The 13,608-nt window shown below is 36.2% G+C and overlaps 1 protein-coding gene across 1 annotated transcript in view; it reads left to right on the top strand.

Annotated features, from left to right (window-relative positions):
- The first annotated feature begins 743 nt into the window (after nt 1-743).
- The window catches only part of LOC145988392 (tubulin glycylase 3A-like), a 63,618-nt gene continuing 50,753 nt past the window's right edge, over nt 744-13,608 (top strand). Inside the window, exons 1-2 of the mRNA XM_083123271.1 lie at nt 744-872; nt 9,847-10,388. Coding sequence (XP_082979397.1) covers nt 9,996-10,388 — 393 coding nt within the window. The 5' untranslated portion in view covers nt 744-872; nt 9,847-9,995. The remainder of the gene's footprint in view (nt 873-9,846; nt 10,389-13,608) is intronic.

Raw genomic sequence — 13,608 nt, 5'->3', positions numbered from 1 at the left:
GTTTTACTTGAAGAAAAGCTTTTTTAAATTGTTCAAGTTAAGTTCCTTGGTTAAACAATTCCCGGTTCTGCTGCTAGCTGAACGATCTTTTCATAATATCACCAAATTTACAGTTAATGTACCTAGGTAGAAATACCTAAGGACAGTATTTGAGAAGAAGCTGCTAAAACTGAAGTGAAAATGCAGAAGATAAATTCTACAATCTATTGATATAAGAATTCATAAAGGAGGTGTTAATAATAATAATAATAATAATAATAATAATAATAATAATTAATAACAAAAACAATAATAATTATAATTATAATAATAATAATGCTTTTTTAAAATTTCTTACGACATGTGCTTCCCTTGCTGTAAAAGTCACGGACCGCCCCTGCTGTGCATATAGCGGACTTAAGACACCAACTTAATCAATTTGTACTAAATTCCATTCTGCTGAGTTCATACATTACACATTAATGGAATATTGAATTCTAATGTGTTATGGAATTTCACGAGACCCTTCACAAAAATCCAGCATTCAACACAGACCAAGGACAAGCACATTAATTTTGACATCTAATTTTTAAAGAAAATAATAAAAATAAGAAACCTGACAAATGGATTGTAACAACAAAGGTGACACCTGACGAAATGAGCCTGAAAAACAATAACCAACTATGGTCTAAAATTTTCACACATTTTAACAATGATACATTGTGGATAGACTATGATTTGTAACCAATGCCAAAAGTAAGAATTGCGAGTGGTAGGGGAGTTATTGAATAGTGATCAAGAGGAAAACAGAATGGATAAAAGATCTAAAACCAGGATCAGGAAAAGCAGGGAACACATGTAAATGGATGCATAAAGACAAGATACAAGATATGGTACAAAGATCCAAATATTCCCAGAAAATAAATAGTAAATATTGTAAGCATAAGCTCAGGATATACAAGAATGAATATTTGTTTGGAAGTACCAATACATTTGTTACTAACAGATAAATTAGACATTTGTATACTAAAAATGTAGTCAGTCAGTCTGCTTTGGTTATATAGTACAGTGAAACCTCGATTTTACATTTTTCACAGATCCAATAGGAAACAAACTTGAAATGGAGGTGATGCGAAGTGTAGAAGTGCTTGCTTATCTGTTTGCATTATTTATTATAAATAAAACTGCCAATATATAACACACAACACAATATCATTTAACACTTCAATTATACATGTCTACAAATCTTACCTTCACTGCATGCCTAGCACTGAAGGCAGATTTCAGTAAAAAATGTAAAATCTGGGAATTTTTTTTCTATTTTGGACAGATAATATGAAAAAAGCATAAAATCAAGGTTCCACTGCTGTAAATTTTGGTAGTCAAATTGGTTCTAAAGTATATTTAATTAGCTATATTACAATAATTAATATATTCATACTATTAGGAATATGCTTGTGTGTGCAAGAAGTCTTAAAAGGTGGTTTGCATGGCCTTGAAATCTTGGGTTTATGTAGAATTTGCAAATCTAGTGGGGAAGGGATGATTTTAGAAGGGTGTAATGGTAAATTTAGCATGATAAATACCATAAATCAGGAATTTATGAAGATTTTTTTGTCAAGGGAGAGGCTGCTAGGTGAGTATGTTGATAAACCACTGCATGGAGTACTGGAAATCAACTTAGGAGTTTAAAAAATCATGAAATTTCTTTATAATTTTCAAACCTGGAGAAAGTCATGGAAATTATTATCATTATTATTATTATATAATGAATTCATTTTGAATAAAATATTTTATAAAATTCTCAGATGGAATGCAAGAAATATCTTCATTCTAATATCTCTCAAAGAGGCCAGAGGTTTAAAAGCTGAACTTGTGGAAAGCTACAATATGAACTTACGATGATGCATAAGATTGTAGGATACATTGTATTATTTTATAATTAATTAGTCAATTGTGTAATTTTGTATCTCCTTTTTTGATATAATGATGTACCTAGTTGTCATATTGTGGTAATTAAATAAATACAGTATATATATATATATATATATATATATATATATATATATATATATATATATATATATATGAGATATATATACAGGGGATGGCCAAAAATATGGAAACACCTGGTATAGAACAGGTCATCATTTCAAACACGATTTGCGTCTGAATGGTAGGTGGCGCTGTGGTCACTGGCACTTCCTGCGAGGTATGCACCCTGGCCAACCTGACAGATGGGCCAGTTACAGTTCATCGACTGGTCCGTGCAGGTTATCGTGAATCATGCCTGAGATGACAGAGTTTCAAAGAGGGCAAATTGTGGGTGCACGTATGGTTTGAGCTTCTGTGATGAAAGTATCGGAAATGTTTGGTGTATCAAGAGGCACAGTCTCGAAGATCATGACTGCCTACGAGACTTCCGGAAAAACTGCATCAGCGAAGCACCAGCGGGGACGCAAGTGTGTGTTGCGTGACAGAGACAGATGCACATTGGGTAGGATTGTGACCAAGCAGATCACCACGGCTCCAAAAGTCACTGTTGAGTAGAATACAGTGCTTACAAACCCTGTTAGCATCAAAAGAGTCAGAAGAGAACTCCACAAGAAGGGTATTCATGGCAGATCTGCAATTCCCAAACCACTCGTGACTCTTGACCATGCTGCTAGACGAAGACAGTGGTGCAACGCCCATAAAAACTGGACAATGGAGCAGTGGAAGACTGTAATCTGGTCGGATGAGTCTTCCTTTACATTGTTTCCAACTGCTGGCTGAGTGTACGTGTGGAGAACACCAGCAAAAGCATAGGATACAGACTGTCTGTTACTGAGAGTGAAGCATCGTGGTGGTTCAGTGATGATTTGGGCAGCCATCTCCTGGTATTCTACCAGACCCATCATCATCCTGCATGGACATATCACTGCCAGGGACTACGTAACCATTTTGAGTGACCAGCTGCATCCCATGGTGCAAACTTTGTTCCCAGATGGTGATGCCGTGTTTCAACATGACAGAGCCCCTGTTCATACAGCTCACATCATCCAGGACTGGTTTGATGAGCACGAAGATGAAGTGTCACATCTGCCATGGCCTCCACAATCACCAGACCTCAATATTATTGAGCCCCTGTGGTCTGTCTTGGAGACCAAGGTGCGAGCCCGCTACCCACCACCATCGTCTCTACAACAACTTGCAGCTGCTGTGGAGGCAGAATGGTACAACATCCCTCTGACAACCATACGCAACCTGTATTTGTCCATTCCACGTCGACTGCAGACCGTTCTGCGTGCCAAAGGTGGTCCTACTCGATATTAATAAAGGTAATGTGCATTTCTGCAGGTGTTTCCATATTTTTGTCCATCCCCTGTATATATATTTACTTACTATGATTAGATACTAAGAACAATTTCATTTTTCCTGCAACATCCTTCTTGATTCAACATTATATAAAAAGGTTCTCATTTTTTATTTATAATTTATTTTTCAACAAATCTGAATGTGTCTGGTTTATTCAAATAGTATGCAAAGTGGAAATATTTAGTATTATTATGTTAAAGTATTATAGAGCACAGCGATGCTCAAAAAAGGGGGGAGGCATCATAGAAATTTTGGGGACAAAATATTTGAACCTGATAGTGTAATAAATAATAAATTTTTTTTTATTTATGAAACTCTATTTAGTATCTTCACATAAATATAGGATTGATTTTTTATTATTTTTTGTTATATATTGTTTTTCTACATTGAGCTAAATTGGAATGGAGATGGCTTATCTGAGATTCAAGCCCAAGATCCCAGAATTTGTCTCTGTTGGAAGGGCCTTGCATTGAATCGCAGGAAGTGTAGATTTGTGTGCACCTTTCATCATTTAATTAATCCGAGACAAGAATAATCTCAGGATTAATGCTAGTTATGGGAGCACCAGGAATTTTCATATCACCACCAATCAACGTGCTGCATATGATGACATGGAAATAATAATAATTATTATTTTTATTATTTTGTAATGTTTTTCACATAATGGTCTTGCATGTAACCAATTGGTTAGCACACTCGCCTTTGGTGCAAGCAGTCCCAGATTTGATTCCTGATGGGAGCTAATAAAAATCGATGTTGAACCAGCATCGTGACGACAATTGAGGAGCTACTTGCAAAAAAGTAGCAGGTTTCAGTCTGAAAAGCCAGAAAACAGTGGTGATGTGACTCAATGTTCTGACTAACGAAAAACTTGACAGGTCTTGGCTGTTAGAAGACTGTTGCACCATGGAGTTTTGTTTAGTTTTTAAACATATTAACCTGTTATGAAATTAGAGACTTGTTGAAACCATAAAATTATGTCACCTCATTGGGAAAATTAAAAAAAATATTTGAAATTAGCAGAATATGAAAAATGGTGCCCGTCGACCTGCACAACAAATTTTCAAAATACCACCATTCAAATTGCCCTCTGCAGTTTAGTGAGGTGACATTGTTTATGTGTGCAATTTGTTATCCACTTTGAAACTATTAACCTGTTCTGAACTTATAAACTCACCCTGTATGTTGATATATTATTGTTATTATTTTGTAATTTGAATTTTACTTGTCTTAAGAATTCACTATGATTCTTGAATCGGTAAGGTGACAGGGAATTGATATTGAAAGAGAAATTGACAATTTGGTTATTGGCTCTTTTTGCATTATTTCAGTTTCTACACGTAACGATGATCAAGTTAATTTCACTACCTTGTGTTGTCATCAGGCCCGTAGCTAGAATTCATCTCTAGGGTGGGGGGGGGGGCATGGGTTATCAGGAGGGCTTTGTAAACCAAGTCCATAACATTATTAATTGAAGATGTGTGTGTGTGTGGGGGGGGGGTCATTAACTTATATAAAATTTATAAATATCATACAGATACTACATTTTTCTACATCTTTTAAACCATCTCTTGAAGTGTTAATTGATTGATACTGAAATCATCCCTTACAATAGAAGTTCCCAAACTTTTTTGTTTCACGGCACCCCTATTGTTTCAAGATTTTTCCACGGCACCCTACTCAGAATGTGGACATATCTTGCACTTGCAATGCCCAAGTCGCTTGCCTTCATTAAAAAAAATATACACATATTTCAAATTCAGAAACATTTTACATGTAAAAAGTACTAAATAAGCAAATATTTGGAACAATATAATCATTTCAGTGAAAATAATGTAACATTTCACGGTGCCCCTAAAACCCAGCCATGGTGCACCAGGGCACCACGGTGCACACTTTGGGAACCACTGCACACTCAATACTACGTTAGATGATACAGATATGTATATCACACACAAAAAAATGCACAATATCCAATCACATTGCCTACAGTACATTTCACCCCCGGCCGAAGCAATGACACTCCCCTTCATTCCCGAAACTAGGCAGCTTTTGACCTTTGAAGCAGATGCGAAGGGAATTTCCATGATGACATGAAAGTCGCAGATTTCTGTTTAAACTGGAGGTCACAACAGAAACAGTGAAGGTACAGATAAATAAACCCCCCTATGAAATAACTTACTAAGTCCAAATAATCTAAATACTTGCAGCTACTTAGGCTTCAGCTCATAAACAAGATGAGCGAATGTAATAGCTGCTGTTCATGTTCTGTGGATTTATCCTTAAAGTTGTGAGCTGTCTACATTATCACTCTTCACTGGAAACAAATTACACAAAATAGTTTACCCAATGTCAAGGGGGGCTGATGGCAGGTCCAGGGGGGCTGAGGCCCTCCTGGCTACGGGCCTGGTAGTCATGTCGGTAGTGTGGGTATATTCTAGTTCTCTTGTGTATCAATTTCAGGATTTGAACCAAAGACCTCTCCTCTCTATCTCCACCCTGGCATGCTTCATTGTGGCATTCGTCTTTTGTCACCCTGGCTTATTGGTAATGATTTCAAGAAGTTCTCTTTGTTTTTTCACAATTTCGACACTCATAAAGATATGGTTTGAATCGTCTCATGGTGCCCCACAAGAACTCTCCAGAGACTTTACAATTTATGTAGATATAATATTATTCTTATATATTGTGATCTTATATGTAAATTTTAACTATTCGTTCCAAAAATTGTAAATTTCAAGCTACTTCAGATGAAGATCAAAACTAACATGGAGGTTTTGTTTAAATTAGAGTTTCAGCAAATTTTATGCTCTGCCTTCGAGTTATGAATTTTGGCCTTTTTTTATGCTTGCTACATAGAAATTCTTGATGAAACGCTTCTTTCACACAACTGTCATGCTACTAGAAAATTTTTCCCTATGATGCATGGCCAGGATATTAAGCAACATGTATATTAGACAATCTCTAATATACGCATTGCATGACAGAGTCAGATATGCACAGGTGTAGACCAGATCAATTTATTCTACATTTAGATGGAGTACTTAATTAATTGATAGTATGTGAAGTTACATTTAGTTGCATATTCTTATGGATCAAGATGCGGTATTTTGTGGATATGTCTTCTTGGTTCCCTTTGACCTATATTGTGGATTGTAGGGTTTGGATAGTGAAGTTGTTTCATCCAGAATTTTTTTTTTCTCTGCATAAAGTTGAATAGAGACTCTTTGTCGAGCATGTCTCGTATCTGTATATTTGAAACATCTATCTGCACCTGTTATTATTCGTAAGGTCTTGTTCCGCACACTTTGCTCTAGAACTTATATCAATGTTGCCACACTACACAAGCATATGTCAGCATAGATCTTATCAAGACATTGAACAATGTAATTCTGTTTTTAACCGTTAGTGTTATGTTTTTCCAAAGTGGATACAATTGCCCTATTCTTGCATTTCTTTTGTTTGTGTTTTTTATCAGGTGTTCCTTAAAGGTTAAACTTTCGTCCAAAATTGCTCCAAGGTATTTAGCTTTGCTTTCCTGGGAAATATTGTTCTTTCCCAGTCTTAAATTTATTGGCTCACATTTTCTTTTCTTTGTGAACAAAACAGAGAGACTCATATTGGGATTGGTTTTGATTCTCCATTTTTCTGTCCATCTCTGGAAGTCTCGCAAGTTTCTTTGTAGTTTGGAAATACACATTCGGAAATTTACACTGTTGCTAAAAATTGCTGTGTTATCGGCAAAGACCGAGAGTGGTATGTCCTGTATTAGTGATAAAATGGAACCCTGTGGAACTCCAGCTGTGATGTTTTTAGCCATTGACATGCAGTTATTGAACATTGTTGTTAACATGTGCCCATGAAGGAATAAATCCAGGATTTGGATTAAAAAACATGGGTACTGCCATTGATGCATTTTATATAATAATCCCTCTGTCCATGCTTTGGCAAACCCTTTCTCTATGTCCAGGAAAACAACTGTCCTGTTGTGGTTCGTAGTTATCACCGCCTGCTGGATTCCGGTCGCTCGCTCCCTCTAACATGCCTGGTCGTTCTCGCCGAATTTAATTGTCCAGAGCATATACGGGTAGGGCCAAATTCGGCCGCACAAGATCCCCATGGTTAGGCAGTGGATAGCATTGTAAACAATGGGAAGTGAGGTGCAAGAAGTCTTGTTTTATTAATTTATAGTGCTGAAAATGGTATATTGTTGTGTGCCTTTGTGTAGGGCACAGCGTGGAGAACCAGACTACAGTAGTATATCTTTTCATAAACACCATCGAGCATTGAAGTGTGCAAAAAGATTGTTGTTGAAAGTCATATCCAGAGAAGGAAGAAAGAGAGGAACAGAATGGATTCCTTCTGACCACTCTGTCGTTAGCAGCTTGCATTTCACCAGTGGGGACTTAGGGAAGATTGTAAAATAAAGAAACTCAAGGTTGGTTCTGTACCAAGTGTTTTCCCTCAATATATCCATCATACAAGCAACCTTCGTGGAAGAAATCCAGAAGAGAATTGAAATCGGCCTCCATTGATGGCAAATCATTTCCCAATTTCAATACAGAAATTGGTAAATACATAAATTTCAAATGTATTTTATACAATTCTAGTGTAAATTAAAATAATAATAAATTACCCGTGGCTCTACAGCCCGTAAGGGCCTAGGACTATCTCCCGACTGCCAGTGACCCTCCCATAATCCTACCTAGAGGTGTATTTCACTTTCATCATGAACTAGTCGTGAGCTTATAACTCGTTCCTAAACCATGTTGGATTCCAACCTCACTTATATAAATGTTTTGTTATTATCTTACATTGTTCTTTCATGTATCTTTTATTTCTATTTTAGATATTTTACGCTGATTTCAGGTTAATCACGACAATGATAATGAACCGATAAAATAGATGAAGAGCGAATAGAAATCCATGGATTCGAACTTAGGACCCCTGGTGTTGTAGAACAAATTGTGACAATGAAGTGAATGATGATTACATGAAATTGATAAAGGAACATTCGACATGCTCAGAAACCGATGAGGAAAGAAATCTTGATACAGCACAGCTAAATCTCTCATTATAATCATAACTACATGATTACGTCCACACACGAACTCACCATCTCAAGTCTGGTTATTGGAAGCATTCATGCTCAGGTACATATCTAGAAATATATATTGAGAGGAATTCGAACCAAGTGTTTCACATATAATAATAATAATAACTTTTATAACTAATAGCTTAAGAAGATTAATATTCTATTAATATTACTATTGTTGTCATTTAACAGGTCAATTAATAACAATAATTATTATGTTATCTTTGTGTTTTTCTAGGAAGAAAGGTTCCGATATTGTTCCAAGTATTGTAAACAAAGATAAGATTACATGAATGGCATACTGTGATGAATAATTGTTGAAAATGCTACAAACATATCAACTGTGAGCTCCCTACTTCGAAATCCTGCGTTACTTTCTTTTATGTATTTAAGGGTACACCTAATTTTATTCTTGAATTGATCACTGTTTCCTTTCTATTGAAATTAAAGAAGTATTTCATTTCACATATACTATTATTACTTTTTTTTTAAACCCACATTTTTCATGTTCAAAAGTGCAATTTCCCTTTAAATTACTATGTCTCAAACGTAAGCAGCCAAGTGGGGAAGGTGGATAAGGCCTGCCATCTAGCAGCAGAACCTTGCAACCCCGTATATGCGATTTCCACCTGAATGACCAGGCATGAGAGACAGTGATGAGACAACGGGATCCAGCAGGCAGTGGTAGTTACGTGATCAACCACTCTCATCAGCTGCGTGATAGTGCCATGCTGTGATCTGAATCCACGTTGAAAGTCTGGTATAACATTCCTTTCATTGGTAAATGCTTTAATTCTGGCATGTAGTATTTTTTCAAGTACTTTTCAAGTACTTTTGAGACTCTTTGAGCTAATCGGTCCGTAGTTAACGGGAAACAGGTTTTTTTTTCAGCCTTCAATATAGGAATCACTAGCACTGTTTTCCATTGATTTGGAAAATATTTTTTTAAATTATAGAGTTGAATATGTTTGTTATGTACACCACTAGCTTTCTTGTGCCATATTTTTTTAGATCCTGCGTTGTTATTTTATCTATTCCTGGAGTCTTTTCTGTCGAATTTTTTTTTTAAGTACGGCAGCAATTTCCTGTGCTGTAGTTAAGGATGGATACTCTTGTTCAATAATTTCATCTCTAAACTTGTCATGCCATATTGCATTGCAAACTGTTCTGCTTGCTCTCTGGCCTGAAATTATAATCCATTTGGTATGTGTGCTGTTGCCAAGTAGAAGAATAAATTAAGCTATTCACAACAATTAAGCTCCATACAATCAATTCAAAAGGGTAGCACTTCAGTTGCCACAGCAACTTTCTATGGCTTCAGATATGGCCATTCACTACATAAAATTTATATAAGATTTAAAAAATGAAGAAACGGAAAATTTACTAGTATGTAAACTTACATTTTCTCATAATAGAAATAACTGGAAAAACCAACCAAAGGCAATGGCTTGTGAGGTCTGCCATCAAGAAGAGGAAACAAATTATAAAGGAACAACTTCATGAAATACAAGGTCAATGACGCAAGATACAACTACAAATAGAAGCTGACCAGATTCAACAGAAAATGGACCCCAGCAAGCAGGGGAAGGGTTCAGATCCTTCCTCAAAACCTCCGGTAATACATCCTCAAATGCATGGCCAGAATACAAGTGTCACAGTGAAATCTGCTACAGCGGTTCCTCCGAAACCTCAAGCTCCAAACCTTGCAGCAAGGCCTCCAGATGCAAATCAAATGCAGAAACCTCAACAGAATATCTTGCCAACAGTACCAACATTTGCTACACAGAACGCTTCAGTAAACCTCACTACACAGCAACAAAAGGCAGTAAGAAGTAGCATGAGTCAGCCATCAAAGTTTGAGTTTCCAGGGTGTTATCCGAACATATTTTCTCATTTTGGAGGATTGAACTATGAAAGATATATGGAACTGAAGCATAAAGTCGATGATGCCATTAAGGTATGTTTGCAATTAATATTTATTCATACTTAAGAATATGTTTTACTCTTTGAAGGACTCGGGTGTAAAACATTGTAAGTGACATTTTGGTTATTTCTGAGTTCATTAAGTAAAAATGATATCACAAGCTATACTGTAGAAAAATTGTTTTCGTGTTGTGTTTACCAATTTCAGAAGACTGATTCCAATGCAAATTGTATGACATTGCAATTTCACTTGAAAATTGAAGGATGGCACATTTTACTTTGTAACTCAAAAATGACCAAAATGTCACTTACCATGTTTTATATGCTCTGTTTTGAGCACGATGGTAAAAAGAAAAGGTAAAGTGCCCCTTGTGTTTTGCACCTTGTCATAAAGTCACATGGGAGGGGTGGGGGGACATTTCCCCAGTTTCTCTATCTTGGACATAGCTTAAGTGATGTCGCATGCTCTGGCCCCCAGGATTGCCACCAGGTACCCATTGATTTGTGGCTGGTTGAGCCTCAGAGCAGGAAAATTGTCAGAAATATTCCAACCAAAGATTGTGTACACAGGTCTTCTGCATGACAGTCAAGCCGAGCCATTCTTCAGGATGTTTGTAAAATATTTGTACCATTTTACAATACATTTGTGTTATCTTTTTTATCATTCAGCTTCAGAAAGAGGTGTCTTCTGATTAATGTGAACAAAATTGTCAGGTATAATACCTGGATGTTTATTTCATTTATTTATCAAAAATAATGTGGATGAGCCAGCACCAATGCTGATGTATTGGCATCGGCTGATACTTTTCTGGAGTTTGAGTTGGTCTGCAAAAATGCTACATGCAGGGTTTCCAGACACCTGGAAAACCTGGAAAACTCAGGGAATTTGAAAAAAAAAAAATCTCAGGGAATTTGAAAAAATACAAATCTCAGGGAAAATCTTGTAATTGATTAATGGTTCACAATGAAGCAAAACTGAGGGATTATAATATGCTCCTGTCTGTGGATAATCCAGGCTGTTGTAGCATTTCTCTTTCAGCAAGGAACTCATATCTATTTGTTTGTCTGTTTCTTATTTTTAAATGTGATTCCAGGGCTGGTGACCAAGTGTATACCCTCATAAATTTTGCACTTTTTAAAATTTAATTAGCAGATTTCGATCTTTTACATGACGTAAAATATATTTCAAGATGTGGGAAACGCATAATAAAGATAGCCTGTTGTCTAAAGTTAACCAGTGTTCATCTGATTTTGCTTATTAGGGAGTAAGTTTTTCTTCCTTTTATTTTTTACAAAATAATAAAAAATGGAGTATCCTGTTTAGGGAAATATTTATTTTCTGCCATCTTTTGTGTACAATATTGTTGATTGTGTATTTACTGCATTTAGAACAGAATTTTAAATATTTACTTACTAGTGCCATATGAATTATGTACTGTTCATAAATACTTGTTCATATTTTAAGTTTTTGATCATGTTCAACTATTGTTATAGTCATGACATGACATGTGAATTTTTACATGCCTCAAAAGCTCACATATGAGTAAAATGGAATTACTTGTAGTACCAGCAGATCTACATTAATATCATGTAGTGAAATAGTTTTCTCAACAGATATGCCAGAAATTGAATATCATGAGGTGAAGGGCAGTCGAGCGGTGTATACTTATCCTCCCATCACACTTGCACTTGCAACTGTCACTAACTTACCATTACGTACTAACATTCCTCACTTTTTCATCTTAGATTGGGCTTGTTTTGTTCCTGTCATTATCACTGTCACTCATAATATTACCAATTCTAAAGCATGTTTTTCTTGCAGGATATTTGTAGAGTTGGTATTTAAAGGCTCAGGAAAAGTATGTCTACTTTTCACACTAGTTTTAATCCCCGGTGGATTGATCCATGTGTCAACCCAGAGTGGTCTAAGTGGCTAGAGGACGTAAAGGACAGTCGGACACAAGCAAAGTGTAAAACTTGTAAAAAAGTGTTTGAACTTAGTAACATGGGACGTGAAGCTATAGTAAGTCATTCAAAAAGTGCTGCACACAAAAGAAATACTGAAGCTCAGTTGCATCGATCTGTGAAAAATTATTTCCTACCAAGCACAAAGTTTGATGACCAAAATAAACCTTCTAGTGCTGCAGTAAAAAGTGAGTTAGAAGAGTCAACACTTTCAGTTCCTTCACCAAGCGAACCAAAATCTACTTTGGAAAATTTTGTTGTGAATGAAGATTTAAGAGCAGCAGAAATTATGTGGTTTCTAAAAATGGTCATTGGCCATTGTTCCTTTAATTTTCAGGCAGGCTTAGGAGACATTTTTTAGAAGATGTTTAAAGATAGCAAGATTGCTCAGCAGTTTACACTTGGTCCTACGAAAGTCTCATATTTAATTTTGTATGGATTAGCACCATATTTCACCAATTTTCTTAAAGATGAGATTTTGTTGAGTTCCTCCTTTGTTGTGTGCTTTGATGAATCTTTGAATAAGATTGTTCAACGTGAACAGATGGACATTGTTTTGAGGTACTGGAACATAGTTGATAATAAAGTGTCCACCCGGTACCTCACCTCAGTATTTTTGGATCATGCAAATGCCAAAGATCTTCTCGGGAAGTTTCTAGAAGCTTTGTCGTCTCTGCCTGTTCAAAAAATGGTTGAAGTGTCAATGGATGGACCAAATGTAAATTGGGCTTTTCTCCATGAATTGTCTAAACCAGTGGCGAAGATATAGTACAAGCAAAGCAAGCACTGCTTGCACTATTAAAATATTATTTAATGTACTTAACGTTGAGTGCATTATTTATTTTCTATCGCACTCGATTTCGCGAAATTTTACGGCCGCAAATTCTCTCCGCAGCCCGTTGGCAAGCAGCAACCTCTCTGCTTGCAGCCACTGTGCGGGAAACCAACGCTTCTCAAGTATCATATGGCGAAGGGTAGATGCTGGTGAAGGTACGGTCCCCAAACCACTAATAAAAGCTCTGTTTTTCGGAGCTTTTCGGCTTCTCGAAAACACCCGAGCCAAGCAGAAAGCAGACACTACTATCAGAAAACATATAAGTGTTAACATGATCTCAAAGATGTATATTTGCTTCATTATAAACACAGAATTATTGAAATAAATTATTATAACTGTTCCAAATTCCATGTAGATAAACTTTAAAGCATTACTTTGAGTTTCAAGATTTGTAAAACGTGTCAATAATGTCAACGTTCAGGGATTAAGACAAACATGGTGTTCCGGCACTGGG

The sequence above is a fragment of the Lepisma saccharinum genome, chromosome 5, assembly GCF_977018435.1.
Source record: "Lepisma saccharinum chromosome 5, izLepSacc3.1, whole genome shotgun sequence".
Lineage (NCBI taxonomy): Eukaryota > Metazoa > Arthropoda > Insecta > Zygentoma > Lepismatidae > Lepisma > Lepisma saccharinum.
The sequence above is the reverse complement of the archived record's forward strand: the minus strand, read 5'-3'. Positions and strand labels throughout refer to the sequence as shown.